Here is a 19,195-nt window from a genome sequence, read left to right on the forward strand (position 1 = left end):
TTAATACGTTTAGTATAGTCGGTAAAGCATTTTGGAAACAGAGCAATCAGGCAAAGTATGCTCTACCCTAGAACTCATTCTGTCTACATGTAATTATTTCTTGCTAATCTCTAATTTCTTATCCAAGGACGGATATCTCATCAACTTGCACAACCCGAGGTTCTTGAATATTATCTGAGAATGGAATACCATACTCGAAATCAACGCGAAGACAACTCAAAATCTATATCAAACTGCATTTAAGAAATGAACTTTTCGAAGTGTTACCCTAGAATCAACCAAAGATTATTACCATGAAGACGTTTTTATTTGGGCAACTGAAATACTATTTATTAGATCGATTTTGAATTTTAAAACGTATCGCTGGACATCATACCAAGTGGCTGTTCACAGATGTACCCTTTCAAACTATTGCACGGTTGATCATTCCATCGCCATCCATAACCAACCCAGTCTGAAGACCATCCTATAGCATTTAAGAAAGTTCCACATTTTCCATCTCCACTCGGTTCTCCCGGGCCCCACAGATTATTCGTGTTAGAAACCATCTGTCCATCTATCCAGACCCAATCAGTGCTTTGAACAGTCAATCCAAGAAAAATTCCACCGTGAGTGTCAAATTTTAGTTCTCTCCTCCTATTGGCTATGGCGTCCATCGTGGACGCGTCATTGAGATAGGCAAAGTCAGCGTTGGATCGGTGGCAAAACGTCCGTGCATCACTCCACTTTAAGGTGGATGTTTTATAGAACAGAAAGCACGAAATACCAGCTCTGTACCAGCCAGGTTCGCATCCAAAGGTTATATTACCGCCTGGAAAATGAAATTCATTACTACGGTACAGGCCGAAATACATCAATCATTAGATATTGCTTTCTTATTCATGAAACCATTACTCGTCTAAAAAAGGTTACTTTCCCTTATCTGTTCTAAAAGACGACTTCATGAATTAGCTTTACAACCACTAGCATGGCGTTCGAGCAGAAACAATCGCTTTGCGAGTGTTATCTTCTTTTGTATTCTCACCTGGTTCAGAAACATTAAGAGCATAAAAAGAGAATACTATTTTTCTTCCACAGCAACTGTCATTTCGGTGATTATTAAGACTCATCATCTGACCATGCGGACCTCTATCAATCAAATAAATCTTTCGAGCATTTTTCTCCGCGTCACTGCTTAGGACAACAACATCTAGTGGAAAGCTTGTGTAATTAACAACATCCAACTTTGGTGTGATGAAACTTTTTCCCTTCAGCACTGCAGGGTAGATAAAATATGGCATCTCTTCCGGATTTCCCCGTGGTTTTTTCAGAGTGAATCGAAATTCCTCGGAGTAAAGGCTGTGGTCGGAGGGCTGCAAACCTATTCGAAAGGATCGGCCCTTGTTCGAAGAAACGTGGAAGGTTTTTGATTCTAGAGATGAAATAGGTAAACTAAGAAAATATGATACAAAATTATATAAAAAGTGGAGAACAAATTTAATTGCAAAGATAAGATAGAGAGGGAAGGGTAAACTAAAGAGATTCAGATGTTTTGATATGTCGAAGATTTACACCTCGTCGGAGATAAAGAAAGTCAGCCTAAGAGAGGTTAAGCGACCAGAAACAGAAAACTATTTCAACCAATAAATTTAGCCATTTAAGACATATTCGCTTAACAATGTAAAGTACAAAATCGAAAAGTACAAAACTGAAATGGCGAACCCAATACATTGTTTAAATGGGAGAGAGATTTACCTTTCTGGAAACAAGTTCCCCTTTGGAAGGTGAGGTCGTCAAGAGCTGCATTTCCAAAATCACTTCTGCCACTGACCATACCATCTATGACTACCTATAGAAGACAATCGAGGTAACATCGTACCTCGCTACTAGTACTTTTGTAAACTGTCAGTCTTGCGGGGTACGTCATCCATGGGGACAATCATGGTAGACAAATGGTTTACCATGTTTGGTAAAGAAATATCTAACAAGTCAGACAGAAAGGAAGATTCATAGCAATTACGTCAATCTAAATGCTATAATTCCTTAAACGTATGCAGTGAATAATGGGAATTGGTCACCATCTCTATAGACGGTTAATTGCACGGCTGTAAAATTATAAAAAAACGTTTTTAACTTCCAATAAACCTACCTTATACCGTCCTGTCTCGTTGAAACTAATTTTCTCGCGTATCCATTGATCTCCTCGATCCTCAGACTGAAGCCAAACCGGTTTAATCCTGTTTTCCTTATGGTTCTGAACGTAGATAACAACACAGCTCATGGTAGAACCAAACATGTGATAGTAAAATGTCATGCATTGTGGTCCCTGCATCCATGGACTTTTAAGCCTTGCTGTGTCTCCACGGCGTCTAGGAGCCGAAGCCTCAATATATATAAACTTTCCAGATCCTATGTTTGGGAATAAGATGATGAATAAGCATCTGATGACATCGTGACCCATTTTATGACATCGTTCTTTCAGATTAAGTTTCTTACTCCTTGCTCTGGTAAAACCTTCACGTTTCAAAATCGAAAAAAGACGGGATCACGCGAAGAGCAAGCACAGTTTGGTCAACATGATAATGAAATAGAGCTAATGGAGATGATCAAAGAGATAAAGATTCATAGGTACAAATTCCCTGTTTGTTTCTTGTTACTCAAACCCTTATTTTCTTCGCCAGGAAACCTTCTCCGATGTTCTCTTCAAGTTGGAACCTCTTCAAATGTCATTATATACCATTTGTACTCTCCTTCACAATTGAAATCTGCTTTCATCGTTTTCGAATTTTTTAAATTTTTATAAAAAAACATACTTTTTTCTTTTTAAAAAGATAATTAAAGGGCTATTTATCTGCCTCAGGATATTAGCGTTGGCGAACTTTGGTTTTTGTTCGACGCGAGCCGGATATGAATCGGTTACGTAGCAAAATAGCGTAAATTTTTACAGTTTCCTGTTTTTTTTTCCTTTTATTTAACAGATTTAGACATAATGTCATCTTCAAGTAAGTTCTCCAGTATGGCAAAAGTAAAACCAGAAGAAGCAAATTAGACTTGAAAACTTCTATTGTTTTTATCACTTTCCATAACATTACCTGATGTATGATCAGCTTTCGGCCCAGTTTTAACGCTTGGAGTGGACATTCCAATTGACCATTGAAAATTTGCCTTTGTATCCGGCTTCCAAAAGCAAAAATGGGAATCAAAGTTGCAATTTCCTAGGAGAAAACGGAGAGAAAGATAAGAATTGTTAGTGATTCAGTTGTGGTAAAGTTTTGTATTAGATATTTTCCAAACGTAAACACTAAAAATGGAAAACAACATTAAAAAACGAAACAAAAAATCAACAAAAACACACAAAAAATGGAGTTGCGAGACTTAATGATAAAATCTAATAAGTCATAATTCATTATCTTGACGTCAGTTGGACGTCAAATTTAAATCAAAGATGCACAAGGGGGTGCATGGAAAAAGGAATGTGATTGGTCAAAGGTACCATAGAATTTCACCAAGGAAATCAACTAAGTAGCGCTGCAAGTTATTATAAAACAAATTGTTCAGCAGATATGTACCTAACTGATCGCTTGAGTTTTCGGCTTGATTTACACACATTCCATCCGTCAATATCACATCATCGACTGCAATTTCCCCTTGGTAACTCAGGCCAACGACTCCTCGTAGTGCTACCTGCCAAAATGTTGTCATATTTCTCATTTATTTTCAACATTTTTGGTCTCGTAAACAATTAAGATTTATGCGTATCGACATCACATTTGATTCGGTGTTATTGATATTTCAAATTTTCTTGACACTTGGTTTTGCAAGAACGCCCGAAAATAACGAATAAGGACAATTTCTACACCTCTATAGCCCATAACACTTTCGTAACAATTGAAAGAAACAGAGAAACGTTGGCAGGATATATAATTTTTTTATTTCGAGCAAATTTCTTCAGTTTGCCCATCTATTTCCCTTTCGACCGTTCTTTAGTTTTGTATAAATCTTTTCCAATTCGAAGCTACAGCTCTGATATCGAACTTAATTTCCTGACTGGAGTGTCATGAACAAACCCGTCCCAAATTATGGGAAAAATTGGTTGACCTCAGCCGAATTCTGGTTGATGCTTTTTCTTCATAGTTTCTGTGGTGCTTTCAAGGGAGGAGGAGGCTGGGAATGTAAGGCTGCAGAGGAAAGAGTTTCTGTCAAGAGACTCATTCCGTAAGAGTAGGTTACCCTATCGAGTCCATGAGATAAATCTTACCTGAAACTCGCCCACATAAGGTATATCGACAACGGCCTTTCTCCACTGATTGCCTTGGTTTCCTTTCCTTTGCCAAATCAGGTAATTATGCAGCTGTCCCGCAGCCCTCATTAAGACATCAAGTCTTCCTATATGTAATCCATACATGTGATAAAAGAAGTGGAAACATTTTGGTCCCCAGATGAAAGGACTCAGCAGCTCTGCGAACTGATTTTGTTTTGCTGGATGTGACACATTGATGTGGATGTAACTTCCATCTCCTGTAAAGAAATGTGCGAATAGTTACATGCATTGACAAGCAGCCGCAAGAAAAAAAATAAGAACATTATTGTGGTTAATTTACAACAGCGACCCTTGCCTTAGCTTTAAGCTTAAAGTGGAGGAAAGTTACTCAAAAGCGGCGAGCAGATGGTAGAATTCGGTTCAGATATTGCTCAAAATGCAAAAACTGTTTTACCTACTCAGTAAATACATTAGATGGAGGGCGGATAAATAGTTGAATTAGCAACATGCCATCCTGTCATTCAAAGCTTAACCAGTAGCGGTAAAGTTAGTAATCATTTTTTCGACAGGTAAACGTGGATGATTTGAAAAGGAAGTCGGCAGAGTCAACTTTGGAGAATGGAGTATTCGGGGAAAATTCCCAGGAAATGTTTCCTGCTGAAGAACAATTATCAGTCAAAATACCAGGGATGGGTTAGAGCGGGAGAAAAGGTGTTTTTGAGCCATAAGTAGCTTTTTGATCATCGTTAAATTCCTAATTCCTGTGCCGTTCTTGGCTAGAAATTGTTTGCAATCAACTACTTACTTGTATGGTCTTCGCTCGGTCCAGTCCCTCTGTTTGGTGTTCCATCTCCTCTTAGTATCCAATCCATTTGGTCTACGTAAAGATTACGCCATCCGCAGTAACCCTCATCAAAAGTACAGTTTGCTAGAATTTCAAACAGTTTTTAAAAGAAGGACGGAAACATCAGCGAAACAATAAAATGGAACGTTATTTGCATGGCCAGAAATTAAAAACGGTTACATCTCGTCGGGTGACTTATACCAAAAACGCATATATATTTGTTAAATGAATAAAGGCTGATGGTTTCGAAAGAAACTGTTTGGGGCTGCGTCGGTGGGAGTAACGAAATAATTTGGATATATCAACAAAGTTGAAATGGTAAATTGGCCACCATAACGATTACAAAAGCTGACGTTTCGAGCGTTAGCGTTATATTTGTTAAAAACGCTTCGCTTTCTGAACTAAAGACTTCTGAGAAAAAAAAATTGTATCAAGTTATAAAAATTTACCTGACATTTATCTTCCTTACGTACCTTCAAATGCCCCAGCTGACGTGATATTCTCAGGGGAGACGCACGTTAGATTCGTGCTAAAACTAATATCATCAATTGCGATATCAGCAGTGTAACTTACGCCTGCCATACCTTCAATTATGACCTGAATAGAAATGATATATATGTCAGAGTAACAATTTGAAAGGGTGGTTGGCTAATTTATATGGTGAGTTAGGAGGACAAGGAAATAAGTGAAGACTTTGCGGGATTTGAAAGTGACGAGGGTTAATAAAGATGCTTGATGCTTATTCGAATGATTAGTTAGGAAGTGGTATGGCAAAAAAATGAGACTTATGGGTGACTATGAATAGAATGGTCAAATACTATGTAACAGCACTCCAAAAATAAATCATCTTTGATCCTTCAGGAGATTTCTTTTTCCATACCACATGGTATAATTTATTGAATGAGATTTGCCTCGCTACCTGGTAACTTCCGCTGTAATTCAAGGTTGTGCAGCCCTCAGTCCAGCCGTTGGATAATTTGCCTCCATGACGGCTCCATGCCCTCAATTCTATTCCCATCTGATTTTTAACATATACAGACAGACTCTCAATGGCTCTGCCGTACATGGAGTAGAAAAACGTTAAACGCTGGATGCCTCTCATCCAAGGACTGTATAACTTGGCCCTCTCGTGATATCTACGTGGAAATGAAGTTTCTATGTAAATGTACCAGCCATTTCCTGAAAGAAAATTTAGTTGGAACGTTAACTTGGAAATATAGACTTTGACTGTGGGCGTCCAACATTAACAAGTTATCTAGCGTTACCTCTGAAAAAATTAAAAGGTTATGGATTTGAATGTTCCTATACGATTAGGAAAGCATTTTTGGTTTCTGAAAATTTTCACAAATCTTGGCATAAAATTCCGCTTAGATTTTATTAATGTCCCTATTCTAGGTGTAAGTTACATGCATTAAATGTGAGATGCATTAAACACTATGATTGCGCGTAACCTCGATGCTCCGAGATTCACACTGCTGCCTAGCAACATAAAGTACCTTTGTAACCGCTTGAGCTGAATGTTACCGCTTCCGAGAGAAGCTGAGAAAAATTTTCTGGTTTGATGAACGCCTCCGTGATTAGTTTTAGACAGAAAATTTTAGTTAGCGTTTCAGGTCAGGATAAGACCTCGTGTAGTGAAGATCGATTTTTAAATAGAAGACGAGTTATACCGTAATCTTCGATAAAGTAATCAAGACCCGCGAACGTTGCTAAGCAACAATTTATTTTGTGATTACGTTAACTCGTAGTTGTGACTTAAAGCGAAACTTATAGCTAGTTTTTTACTTTTCTTATTGTTCTTTTAATTGCCAAGTGCTCGTTATGCAAACTGAGATAACATTATTTGTTAAGCTATGATCGCACAATACTTAGGTAATTTCTTCACGTAATGATTTCAGTTCACCGCTTAGGAACGCCTCAAAGAAAAGGAACAAGATAAAGAAAGAAAAGATCCTATGTTGGTTTGGTGTTTATCGCATGCGTGTGTATCAAACCGGGAATCGAGCGCCAGTTCTAACTTGAAAAGAAACATTTACAGCCTTGCATTTCAACTATCTCATCAGCTTTTTAACCATTTGATTTGGATGTCAGATGACATCATGTTTCTCTTGTGTTTGTTGAGCTTAATAGAACTGGTTTGGGGTGTCACCGTTCTCTACGTACCTGAGTGGTCGCTGCTCGGTCCTGTGTTGAAGCTAGGAGTAGCTCCTTGCCGGAGTAGCCAATCAAAATGATCCCCTCTCCTCTCATTCCGCCAGTTACACAGTGTTTTGAGATCAAAGGAGCAGTTTCCTAGAAAGAAAAGGGTTACTAAATTTAAGTTCTATTAGAATGACACCACTTTTAACCAAGTTATCTTGGTGTATTAGGGGCTCGTCGTTCACCATCCTCATATCAGTAGTTTTCAAGTCGCGATAAAACATCCAAACCAACCGAGCATACGTGTTTTGGTAATTATGCTCATGAGCCCATTTTGAGTAAGATCTTCAACGAGTTACGAAATGAATAGTTTATAAACAAGGTTTGTACGCTCCAAAAATAAGTCAAATTCCATGAAAAAGTGTAGATAAATGCAATTAAAACAACACACAGAATCCATGATATTCGAGGTGTTGTCTTCTTGTTCTTAACAGATTCCAAATATTAATAACAAGTTCAATGTCACCTTTTGAATGAATTGTTTTAGTTAGGAAAATTTAACGAAAATTTAAGAAAAACAAAAGACAGGATAAACTGCAGGGAAGTTAAGAATATATATACATTGTAAATTCAATGCCTGAAGACACTACCTGTTAAAAAACAAACACTTAAAAATATTGGAATGCTCACAAACACCAAATCCATTTTACGGGAGTGCCGTTTCGGATGATAGGTTTGGTGGAACCAAAACATTTTCGGATGCATTTTGCAAAAAAATCCGTTTATATGACCATTCCAAAGAGCAGACAGCTGCATTTAACAATGCACAGATTAAAACTGAAAAACTAAAACGAAAGAGCTGGGGTGTAAAAATGAAAGGCATAGACAACTTATCAACTTATTTGCTTTAGCAAACCTGTCCTTATTCCCAAATGGATTACTTACCTGTGAGGTTTTGCGAAGAGACACCACTTGTTGCGAGAGACACATGTGTCAAAAACCATAGCAAAAATCCTTCAAGAAACTTGAACATAGTAATCTTGAACTGCGCACTGTATAGAAAGTTGAGAAGAAAGATGATAAGAATGCTTTGAATTTCCTTTCAGTCGATTATCATTACGATTTTATGTTTGACTATATGTCCGATAAGCAGTGATAAACAACAAAAATTCTGCTCCCGCTTCCCACCCTCTCCCGCCCCTGTTCTTCCGGGCTCCCGCCCCCCTGTCCCCCCTCCACAATGAAAGCCGCAAAACCCAGAGCTTCTAGAGGAGATGCGCAAGCTGAATGCACTACACGGAGTCACTCATAACCCTAAAATAAAAAAAAGTTCGAGACCTCTTTAAAGACACTTGGTCGTTTAAAGCCTGCTTTTAGCCACGAATGGTCAATTGTCAGTTTGGGAGAAAAATTTGTCAAAACTTTTACCCAACCAGAGAACTTTATCGCACTTCAAGAGTTGAGAATATTCCGATGTCCAAATCGAGAATATTCCGAAAAGGAGTCGACTGTTTGTGAATCACAAGAATCAAAGTCAAGCTAACCAACATTTTGCAGGTCTGTATCATTAGCACTCAGTGGAAAATGAAGAGAAGTCACGAAGCATTTATGACCTTCAAGTGAAAAATGAAAAAAAAAAAAAAAAAAAAGCAACCAGTAGGCTTATTTTTGTCGTAAGCCATAAGTCATGTGTTTGTTTGTAGTCAGAGTGAACGTAGACTAAAAGCCAAGTCAGTCAGATGTTTCTTGGGTATTGGATTTCGCTACAATAGGAGTAAGTCAATAATAGTCGACACGAAATTAAAAGTTTGAAACGTAATAAGCTGTTATCTATATTTAAAAGAAATCTTCACATGGTTAAATTAAGTCGTTGAGCAATGACCTCATGTTTTTACGTCATTCCTTAGGGTCGAATGACTCTACGAAGGAAGTGTTTTCATAATATGGAACGAACGTAACTCTAGACTTTTAGATGATCAAAGGGCATTAGACTGTGTACTTGATGAGATATTGTTGTCGTTATGCCAGTTTCATGATACTTTTTTTGGCTAAAAATGCAGTAAAAAGTGATTTGTTTCATCCCTCCGACGTCACAGGCTGTTTTCTAAGTATACTTTGAGGCTCTAGTTGTCCCTTTATTCAGCATCAACAATAATGAAACAAGTTAGACGGATGTTTCTTGCGTGGCTGCAAAGTAATTAGCAGGTATCCAATATTTCCCAATCACATTAGATAAAGAACTATTATGTAGCATCCATGTTTTGCTTGTGATAATTCGAGAAGTCAACTATGTATATTCTGTCAGAATATGCCAATTAGAATACGCGTTTATTTGTAGCCGGAACAAAAGAACTTTAAAAGCCAAACTCAGACAGATTGTTCATAGTATTTCATACTGGTGGCGTTTTCAGTCCATTCACGATCAGAGTACAAATCAAAAATTGGAATTTTCTTTCTACCTTTGGTTTACGGTAAAAATGACCTTTGTTTACCAAAAAAATAAAACAGTAAACATGGATAGGCTACGGTGGTCGCATAAGTTTTAAAGCCCGTCAACGAAGCACTCAAACACTGAATGAAAAAAGTGCGATCACAGCACGTCAATAAAATATTACTCGTAAAGCTTCCATAAAATGTTGTTGAGATAAGGAAGAATTGGAGCTCAACGGCAGCAAAACAACACAAATGCTTCTCTAGTTACATATTCGAGCCGGCACCTCTTGACGTTTAAGGAACCGGCAAATATACAGCAGAACCAATCACTGGCTAAGCCATTAATGTGCGTTTGTTGTATATTTTTGTAGCGGACTTACATAGACATTTGTCGCTGTCGTTAATGAAAGCCAACTTAGACAGATGTTGCTTGCGTGGTTGGAAAATAAAGCTGACCAAAAATAGCATTTATGTAATATTTTCCGCTCTCATAAGAAAAAGAGCAATCATGAAGCATTCATGATCTGCTTGTTAAAAGGAGAAAAAAGGAAACAGAAGGCTTTTTTCTCTCAGAATATGCCAATTAGAAAATAGGTTCGTTTATGGACGGAGTCAAAAACAGATGTTTAGTGCTTATTAAATTTCAGTGCACAGTTAAGGAAGTCAACAATCGTCGACTAGAAATTCAAATGGTAAAGCGCGATGAGAAGTAGTCATCTATTTTTAAAGAAAATCCTTACCCAGTTAGATTGTGCCTTTTTGAAAAGAAATATATCTTACTAGACGTTATGTTGTGTAGTATCGCTGAGTATTTTAACGAGTTGTGTCGTATTTTGACGAGCCCGTAGGGCGAGTCAAAATAAAAATAACGAGTTAAAAATACACAGCGATAACACACAACAAAACGTCTAATAAGTTATTTATTTTCCGACACGCCAAATTGTTAATTCTGTGCGGGCGAATTTCGCGGATATTTATCTACGGTGATTGCTTGAGAGAAGTATGCGAAGCGGCATGGAATTAGCGCGTTGTCGGTTTGCTGTTTCTATTTTCTTCAATAAATGAAGGAATTTCCTGTTTGCCTAACTGTTTTTCTTCGTTCGATTCATTCAATAAACTTGGATCTATATTTTCCAGCCATCCCGCCTCTTCGTCGTCAGAAATATGACTCAAATTGTACGCCATTTTTATTTTCGAAACATCCATCCAATTCTTCGCTTGCGCCATGCGAGAAAACCTGTCCAACTGGTTCTCTGGAGTTCAAATACCACGTGATATTTGTACTCGTCTATAGCATTATTAATACTCTACGGAGTGTAGTTGGATATTTTTTCCCATTCTTTAAGATTTTTGACGTCGATTCACTGGCCAAGCTATTAACGTGAGTTTGTCGTGTATTCTTGTAGCGACTTACACAGACAGTTGTCGCTGTCGTTAATGAAAGCCAACTTAGACAGACGTTGCTTGCGTGGTTGGAAAATTTAACTAACGAAAAAATGGCATTTATGTAATATTTCCTGCTCTCATGAGATAAAGAGCAATCATGAAGCATTCATGATCTGCTTATAAAAAGGCGAAAAAAAGGAAACAGAAGGCTTTTTTCTCTCAAAATGTCATAATGCTAATTAGAAAATAGGTTTGTGTATAGACGGAGTCAAAAACAGATGTTTAGTGCTTATTAAATTTCAGTACATTACGGAAGTCAACGATCGTCGACTAGAAGTTCAAATGGTAAAACGCGAGGAGAAGTAGTCATATATTTCTAAAGAAAATCCTTACATAGTTAGATTGGGCCTTTTTAAAAATAATTCACATTATCTAAGATTTTTGACGTCGAATGAATGAATGAATGAATGAAGTGCTCTGAAACTTTTGAAAGACTTCTAAAGGTTAACACATATAGTCATGTGTCAATTTTTAGCTACGTAATTCATTAAGAATGCAGTAAAAGGTAATTTGTTCATCTCTTGGCGACATGGGTGGTTTTCTAAGTCTACCTCCAATTGTCCTGTTAACCACATCAACTGCAATGTAAATTTCCCGCTAAATTCTTCTTAACTTCGACAGGATAAGATCTCCTTGCCAAGCCCACTATTTTCTAAATTTCAGAACATTTGTTGAGCGCCCTAACCTTTAAGCAGACGTTTCCACTCCGTAACAGTGCATGAGGGATATCCTATGATGAGTTTCTTGCTGACACTGAGTAAGAATAATGAACACAATTCTGTTTCCAATTTTACGATGCGTTTGGCATAATCAAATAAAACACCAGCTGTCATAATTAATGTTGACCGGAGGTTACAGCATCGATTACTGAGTGTTTCAAATGAAGCACAAGTATATGAATGGGAAAGTTTTCTTGTTTTTGATAAATGCTAATTTTATTTTCCCTGTAATACATTTTCTTAAGAAAAACTTGTTCAATTTTGCATGTGCGCATTTTGTGTTTCTTTGCCTGTCTTATGACATTTTCCCGTCTCACGGAAAAAGATGTTTTTCATCATGTCACGAGCATGGGACAGAAAAAATGGTGATGTTGAGTCGAACTTCAGACCTTCAAGTCCATATGAGGACTCAGAATTTTTTTTCTTTGTCCCGCACTCGTGACTAGGCAAAAGAGCTTCCTCTTTTTTTACCGAGCTGAAAAATTACCACTTTTCTTATTCTGTTCACAAACTTAAAATGGCTACCAGCCATCGACTGATAGCGGGAAATTCAACATCAATATTTAATATATCACTACCGTGCTTAAGTGTAATCTTTTCCCCACACATGTACTCTATGGGTATTTAAAAGTAACCTCACAATACAAGACCATCACTCGGACTCCTACAAATATTTTGTTGAATTTACGAATGTCATACGAGGGGTCACATGATGCAGACCCGACTTGTATTTGCATTTGCTCTTAACAGTAATTTGATAATAACTTATAAAAATTTTAAGAACCTATTGACTGAGTGGGAGGGCAGGAGGGGAAAATATTTTGCTCGAGTTCTGTAGGTCATGAACGTCCCTGCGTCATAAACATCAGTAAGCAATTTATCATATGACTACTAAGTGCTGGAAATTTCGAAATATTCTTTTTAACTTAGATAAGACGCGATAGACTGGCGCGCGCAGGAAAACCGCAAAAACAGTTTCACTAGAAAACTTTTCCTTTTTTTTTTTAAATTAGAACAAGAGACTCACAATTCATTGAAAAACTTGACCTGAAAAATGACATTGAAAAATGACACTGAAACCTGACATTGAAAAACCAAAACCCCGGAGCTTCTAGAGGAGATGTGCTAGCTAAATGCACTCCACTGAGTCACTCATTATCCTAAAATGAAAAAAAGTTCGAGACGCCTCTAAAGTAGTCTCCCTTGTAGCAGCCGTTTTTAGTCTCGTCACGCAACGCTCCTCCCCACAAACGGCTGCTCACATTCGAACAACATTCCTTACCGCTACCTAAACCAATCACCATTCGGGTTACATATGTCGAGAACTCTGCGCGCCAAAGTAATCGAACCAATCATATTATTTGTTTTATCTTGGAGTTCAAAGCTTTCAAAGTGGCGGCCTTTGAAGAAGCGTTTGATGTTGTTAGTAATACATTTCGAATTCCTAGCTTAAATGCGCAGCAAAAAACTGGAATTAGGAAAACAGTTGAGGAAAGAAAGGATGTATTTGTCAATCTTCCTACTGGTTTCGGGAAATCTCTCCTGTATCAAACACTACCACTCGTGTTTGATGTCACCTCACAAGAGCCTGGTCATATCGTCGTCGTGGTCTCACCATTGGTAAGCCTTATGGACGACAAAGTGTCCCCTTTGAAGGAGCTAGGGCTAAAAGCAGCTAACATAAGTTCACCTGAGGATTGTGAACGTACTCGTGTTGAAAGCGGCGAATACTCCTTAGTTTACGGATCCCCTGAAGCGTGGTTGAAGAACGAACGCTGGAGATTTATGCTGACGAGCTCTGTGTATTCTAAAAAACTCTGTACCATTGCCGTCGATGAAGCGCATGTTGTGAGACAGTGGTAAGTGTTTAATAAAAAAGAGTCTACAGCAAAACCTTCTTCGGCGTTTCCTCCATCAAGAAACTACGATCAAATGCAGAATTTGAAAACGCGGGAAGAACGATACTGATTACAATCTTTTGTACTCTGATTGGTCACATAAGAAACGATGTCAGTGATCTCATTGGTGCAAAGACAAGAAAGGGAAAGGAATGTTGTTCGAGTGTGAGCAGCCGTTTGTGGGGAGGAGCGTTGCGTGACGAGACTAAAAACGGCTGCGAGGGAGACTGAGAAGCGTTGCGTGACGAGACTAAAAACGGCTGCGAGGGAGTCTACCTCTAAAGGCACCTGGTCGTTTAAAGCCTCCTTTTAGCCACGAATGGTCAATTGTCAGTTTGACAGAGAAATTTCTTTAAATTTCTACCCTGCCAGAGAACTTATCGCACTTCAAGAGTTGAGAATATTTCGATGTCCAAATCGAGAATATTCCGAAAAGAAGTCGATTGTTTGTGAATCGCAAGAATAAAAGTCAAGCTAACCATAATTTTCCAGGTCTGTAATATAAGCACTCAGAGGAAAATGAAGAGAAGCCACGAAGCATTCATGACCTTTAAATGAAAAATGAAAAAAGAGAGCAACGAGCTCGAGTATGCTTATTTTTGTCGAAGTATACCATAAGTAACATAGGAAGCTTTTATCTGTTTTTTTTTTAAAGAAATCTTCACATGGTTAAATTGAGTCGATGGGCAACGAAACAATATTTTTACGTCATTCCTTAAGATCGAATGATTCTAAGAAGGAAGTGTTTTCAGAATATGGAACGAACTCTAGACGTTTAGATCATCAAAGGGCATTAGACTGTGTACTTGTTGCAATGTTGTTGTTATGCAAATTTCATGATACCTTTTTTTAGCTGAAAATGCAGTAAAAAGGGATTTGTTCATCCTTCTGACGTCACAGGCTGTTTTCTGAGTTGATATTGAGGTTCTAGTGGTCCCTTTATTCAGCATCAATTATAATGAAACAAGCATCCAGAGTTTTATTTTTGTCGGAATATGCTGATTACAGTAGATTTTTTTTCTTTTAGACCGAGTTAGAGAACAATTAATGAAACTCAACTTAGACTGATGTTTTTTGCGTGGTTGGAAAGTAATTAGCAGGTATCCAATATTTCCCAATCACATTAGATAAAGAACTATTATGTAGCATCCATGTTATGCTTGTAATTATTTGAAAAAAAGCCAAACTCAGACAGATTGTTCATAGTATTTCATACTGGTGGCGTTTTCAGTCCGTTCACGATAAAAAATTTGAATTTTCACTCTGCCTTTGGTTTGCGGAAAAAATGACCCTTGCATACCGGAAAAACAAAACAGAAAACATGGATAGGCTACCGTGGTCGCAGAAGTTTAAAAGCCCGTTAACGAAGCACTCAAACACTGAACGACAAAAGTGCGATCACTCAGCACGTCAATAAAGTATTACTCGTGAAGCTTCCATAAGATGTTGTTGAGATAAGGAAGAATTGGAGCTCAACGGCAGCAAAACAACACAAATGATTCTTTTGTTACATATTCGATCCGACAGCTCTTAACGTTTAAGGAACCGGCAAACATACAGCAGATATTGCAAATCTACAACTTTATCCTTCTTTTTTTCAACCTGTTTTACCCGAAGAATTACTGTCAGAAATATCACTTGTACCGAATGATAAATCTCATGGTTTGTACTCCTCAACAAGCAAATTATTAAAATGTTCGAGTACCGTCATAGCTCCTGTCCTTTAGCTACTTGATACATCGATTAGATTAGGGGCTTATCCATCACAACTCAAAATTGCAAAAATTACACCAACGATGATACTAACGGAAACAACTACAGACCCATCTCTTTACTTTCAAACTTTAACAGAGTATCCGAGAAAATTATTTACAACAGATTGACGAGCTAGATAAAGAAACACGAACTTTTGTATTCCTCACAATACGGCTTTCGTAAGGAGCATTCAACCCAATACGCAGTATTGGACATTGTTAGTGATATACAGGCAAACTTGAATCAACGATTGCTATCTTGTGGAATATTCATTGATCTTAAAAAAGCTTTCGACACGGTCGATCACGACATTTTGCTTGATAAACTCGATCACTATGGCTTTCGTGGATTAAGTAATGATTGGTTCTCCTCATATCTTAAAAATCGCACACAAACAAACAACGCAAGTAGGCCATTGTATTTCAGATAAAGCTGTCGTTGGATGTGGTGTTCCTCAAGGATCAATTCTTGCACCATTACTTTTCTTGCTATATGTCAATGATATCTACAGATGCTCGAATAAATTTAGGTTTTACCTGCGGACGCCCTAATATTTTGTATGAGAACGAAAATCTGAAAGACTTTGAAACAATAGTCAGCAACGAGTTACAAAACCTTTATAACTGGTTGACAGCCAAGAAATTAACTCTTAACACTAAAAAGATCCAGCTTTGTAATTTTTCATCCTTACCAAAAGCGACTGGCTTACTAACTAAAACTCTGCATTTTCGATAACGAAAATAATAAATATGTTCGTCTCGAGTCTAAGGTTTACTTAAATTATGTGGGCGTTCTTACTGATCAGAATCTCTCTTGGAAATACCACATTGATTCTATTGCTACAAAAATTAGTAAAAATCTTGGGCTATTTGCAAAGCTACGCCACTCTGTACCTCGAAAAATACTATTGAATATCTATAAGTCACTAATCCACCCTTATTTAACCTAAGGTCTTGCCGCCTGAGGTCCGGCATTGATGACTCATCTTAAAATTCTTATTCTTCAGAAAAGAGCCCTTTCGTCTGCTGTACTTTGCAGACTGGCATGACCATGCAATTCCTTTATTTCTTAAAGCAAACGTGCTTCCGATAACTTTTCTTTATTACGAGTCCGTACATACTAAACCTATTTCAGAAAACGTCTAATATTCATTTATACAATACACAATCGTTTACGTCTGGTAAGTTTTATGTTAAAAGTTCGAGACTAGAAATAAAAAACAATTCCTTCTCGCTGATCGGAGTAAAGCTGTGGAATAAGATACCAAGCTGTAGAACGGATCTCCCAAAGAAAGCTTTTAAAATAGTCCTTCGCAAAGTGCTATTTGATATCTTAGAAAAAGAAGATAACTATATTTAAATCCCCATGATCATTAAAAAAGTAGGTACATAAATACCCTTTCTAAGTTTAATTGTCTTCTTATCTTTTTCTATCTGACTGTGTAAATAACGACTCCATGTCCTTAGATACCAGACGATTTATGTCATTCAGGTACTTGTCTTGCCCCGCCACGATTAGCTTTCTAGCTATTTGCGGGGGCTACTATCCCACTTTAATTTTATGTAAAAGGATCAAAGAATAAAAATTGTTGTAACTGTTGTACCGATCACAAGCCATTAATGTGCGTTTGTCGTATATTTTTGTAGCGGACTTACACAGACAGTTGTCGCTGTCGTTAATGAAAGCCAACTTAGACAGATGTTGCTTGTGCGGTTGGAAAATAAAACTGACGGAAAATAGCATTTATCTAATCTTTCCCGCTCTCCTGAGATAAAGAGCAATCATGAAGAATTCATGATCGGCTTTTTAAAAGGTGTAAAAAGGAAACAAAAGTCTTTTTTCTCTCAGAAGATGCCAATTAGAAAATAGGTTTGTTCACAGACGAAGTCAAAAACAAATGTTTCTTGCTCATTGAATTTCAGTACATTAAGGAAGTCAACGATCGCCGACTAGAAATTCAAATGGTAAAACGCGATGAGAAGTAGCTATCTATTTTCAAAGAAAATCCTTACATAGCTAGATTGCGCCTTTTTAATAATTTTTAATAATTCCCATTATCTAAGATTTTTGACGTCGAATGAATGAATGAATGAAGTGCTCTCAAACTTTTGAAAGACTTCTAGAGGTTAAAACATATAATTATGTGCCAACTTTTAGCCACTTATTTTCATTAAGAATGCAGTAAACGGTAATTTGTTCATCTCTTGGTGACATGGGTGGTTTTCTAAGTCTACCTCCAATTTTCCCGTTATACCACATCAACTGTGGTGTAAATTTTGCGCTAAATGCGGGAGTATCTTTCAGGTCTCTACTTCGACAGGATAAGATCTCCTTGCCAAGCCCACTATTTTCTAAATTTCAGAACATTTGTTGAGCATCCTAACCTTTAAGCAGACGTTTCCTCTCCGTAACAGTGCATGAGGGATGTCCTCCAATGGGTTTCTTGCTGATACTGAGTAAGAATAATGAACACAACTCTGTTTCCAATTTTACGATGCGTTTGGCATAATCAAATAAAACACCAGCTGTTATAATTCATATTAACCGGAAGTTCCTGCATCGATTATCGAACGTTTCAAATGAAGCACTGGTATATGAATGAGAAAATTTTATTGTTTTTGAAAAGAGGCTATTTTTGTTTTCCCTGGAATACATTTTCTTAAGAAAAAGTTGTTCGATTCATTGCATGTGGGAATTTTGTGTTTCTCTGCCTGTCTTATGACAATTTTCCCTTCTCATGGATAAAAGTATTATCACAATGGTTTTTTGATGACTAAACATAAAACGGAAAAATATGTTTTTCAACATGTCCCGAGTACGGGACAAAGAAAAAATAGTGTTATGTTGAATCGAACTACAGACCCTCAATTCCATGTGAGAATTCAGAATTTTTTTCTTTGTCCCGCGCTCGTGACTAGAAAAAATATCTTCCTCTTTTTTTACCGAGCTCAAAATTTACCACCTTTCTTATTCTGTTTACAAACTTAAAATGGCTACCAGCGATCGACTGATAACGGGAAATTCAACCTCAATTTTTAATTTTCCACCACAGCGCTAAATTGTAATCTTTTCCAGGCCTAAAACCTCAAACCTGGAACACTTAGGGCCCCAAATATATGGGTATTTAAAAGTAACCTCACAATACAAGACCATCACTCAGACTCTTACAAATATTTCGTTGAATTTACGAATGTCATACGAGGGGTCACATGATGCAGACCCTACTTGTCTTTGCATTTGCTCTTAACAGTAATTTGATAATAACTTATAAAAATAATAAGAACCTATTCACTGAGTGGAAGGACCGGACAGGAAAATATTTAGGCAGATCCTATTTGTATTTTCATTTGCTCTTAGCAGAAATTTGATAATAACTTATAAAAATAATAAGAACCTATTCACTGAGTGGGAGGGCCAGACGGGAATATATTTTGCTCGAGTTTCGTAGGTCATGAACTTCCGTGAACGTCATGAAAGTCATGAACATCCGTGCGTCATAAACATCAGTAAGCATTTTATCATATGACTACTAAGTGCTGGAAATTTCGAAATATTCTTTTTAACTTAGATGAGACGCGATAGACAGGCACGCGCAGGAAAACACTTCCATAAGAAAAACTTTTCCTTTTCTTCGAATTAGAACAAGAGACTCACAATTCATCGAACAACGTGACCCTGTCCCCCTCCACAATGAAAGCGGTAAAACCCCGGAGCTTCTAGA

At 37.4% G+C, this 19,195-nt stretch overlaps 1 protein-coding gene across 1 annotated transcript in view; it reads right to left on the reverse strand.

The window, feature by feature from the left end:
* The window catches only part of LOC111347272 (MAM and LDL-receptor class A domain-containing protein 2), a 61,853-nt gene that overhangs the window by 33,872 nt on the left and 8,786 nt on the right, over positions 1-19,195 (reverse strand). Inside the window, exons 3-14 of the mRNA XM_088756631.1 lie at positions 8,169-8,275; positions 7,248-7,376; positions 6,004-6,263; positions 5,558-5,681; positions 5,046-5,168; positions 4,238-4,497; positions 3,549-3,663; positions 3,072-3,194; positions 2,129-2,388; positions 1,735-1,828; positions 1,025-1,411; positions 377-811 (exon numbers count right to left, since the gene is read on the reverse strand). Coding sequence (XP_088612757.1) covers positions 377-811; positions 1,025-1,411; positions 1,735-1,828; positions 2,129-2,388; positions 3,072-3,194; positions 3,549-3,663; positions 4,238-4,497; positions 5,046-5,168; positions 5,558-5,681; positions 6,004-6,263; positions 7,248-7,376; positions 8,169-8,275 — 2,417 coding nt within the window. The remainder of the gene's footprint in view (positions 1-376; positions 812-1,024; positions 1,412-1,734; positions 1,829-2,128; positions 2,389-3,071; positions 3,195-3,548; positions 3,664-4,237; positions 4,498-5,045; positions 5,169-5,557; positions 5,682-6,003; positions 6,264-7,247; positions 7,377-8,168; positions 8,276-19,195) is intronic.

This window comes from Stylophora pistillata, chromosome 4, assembly GCF_964205215.1.
Source record: "Stylophora pistillata chromosome 4, jaStyPist1.2, whole genome shotgun sequence".
In the NCBI taxonomy this organism is placed as follows: domain Eukaryota; kingdom Metazoa; phylum Cnidaria; class Anthozoa; order Scleractinia; family Pocilloporidae; genus Stylophora; species Stylophora pistillata.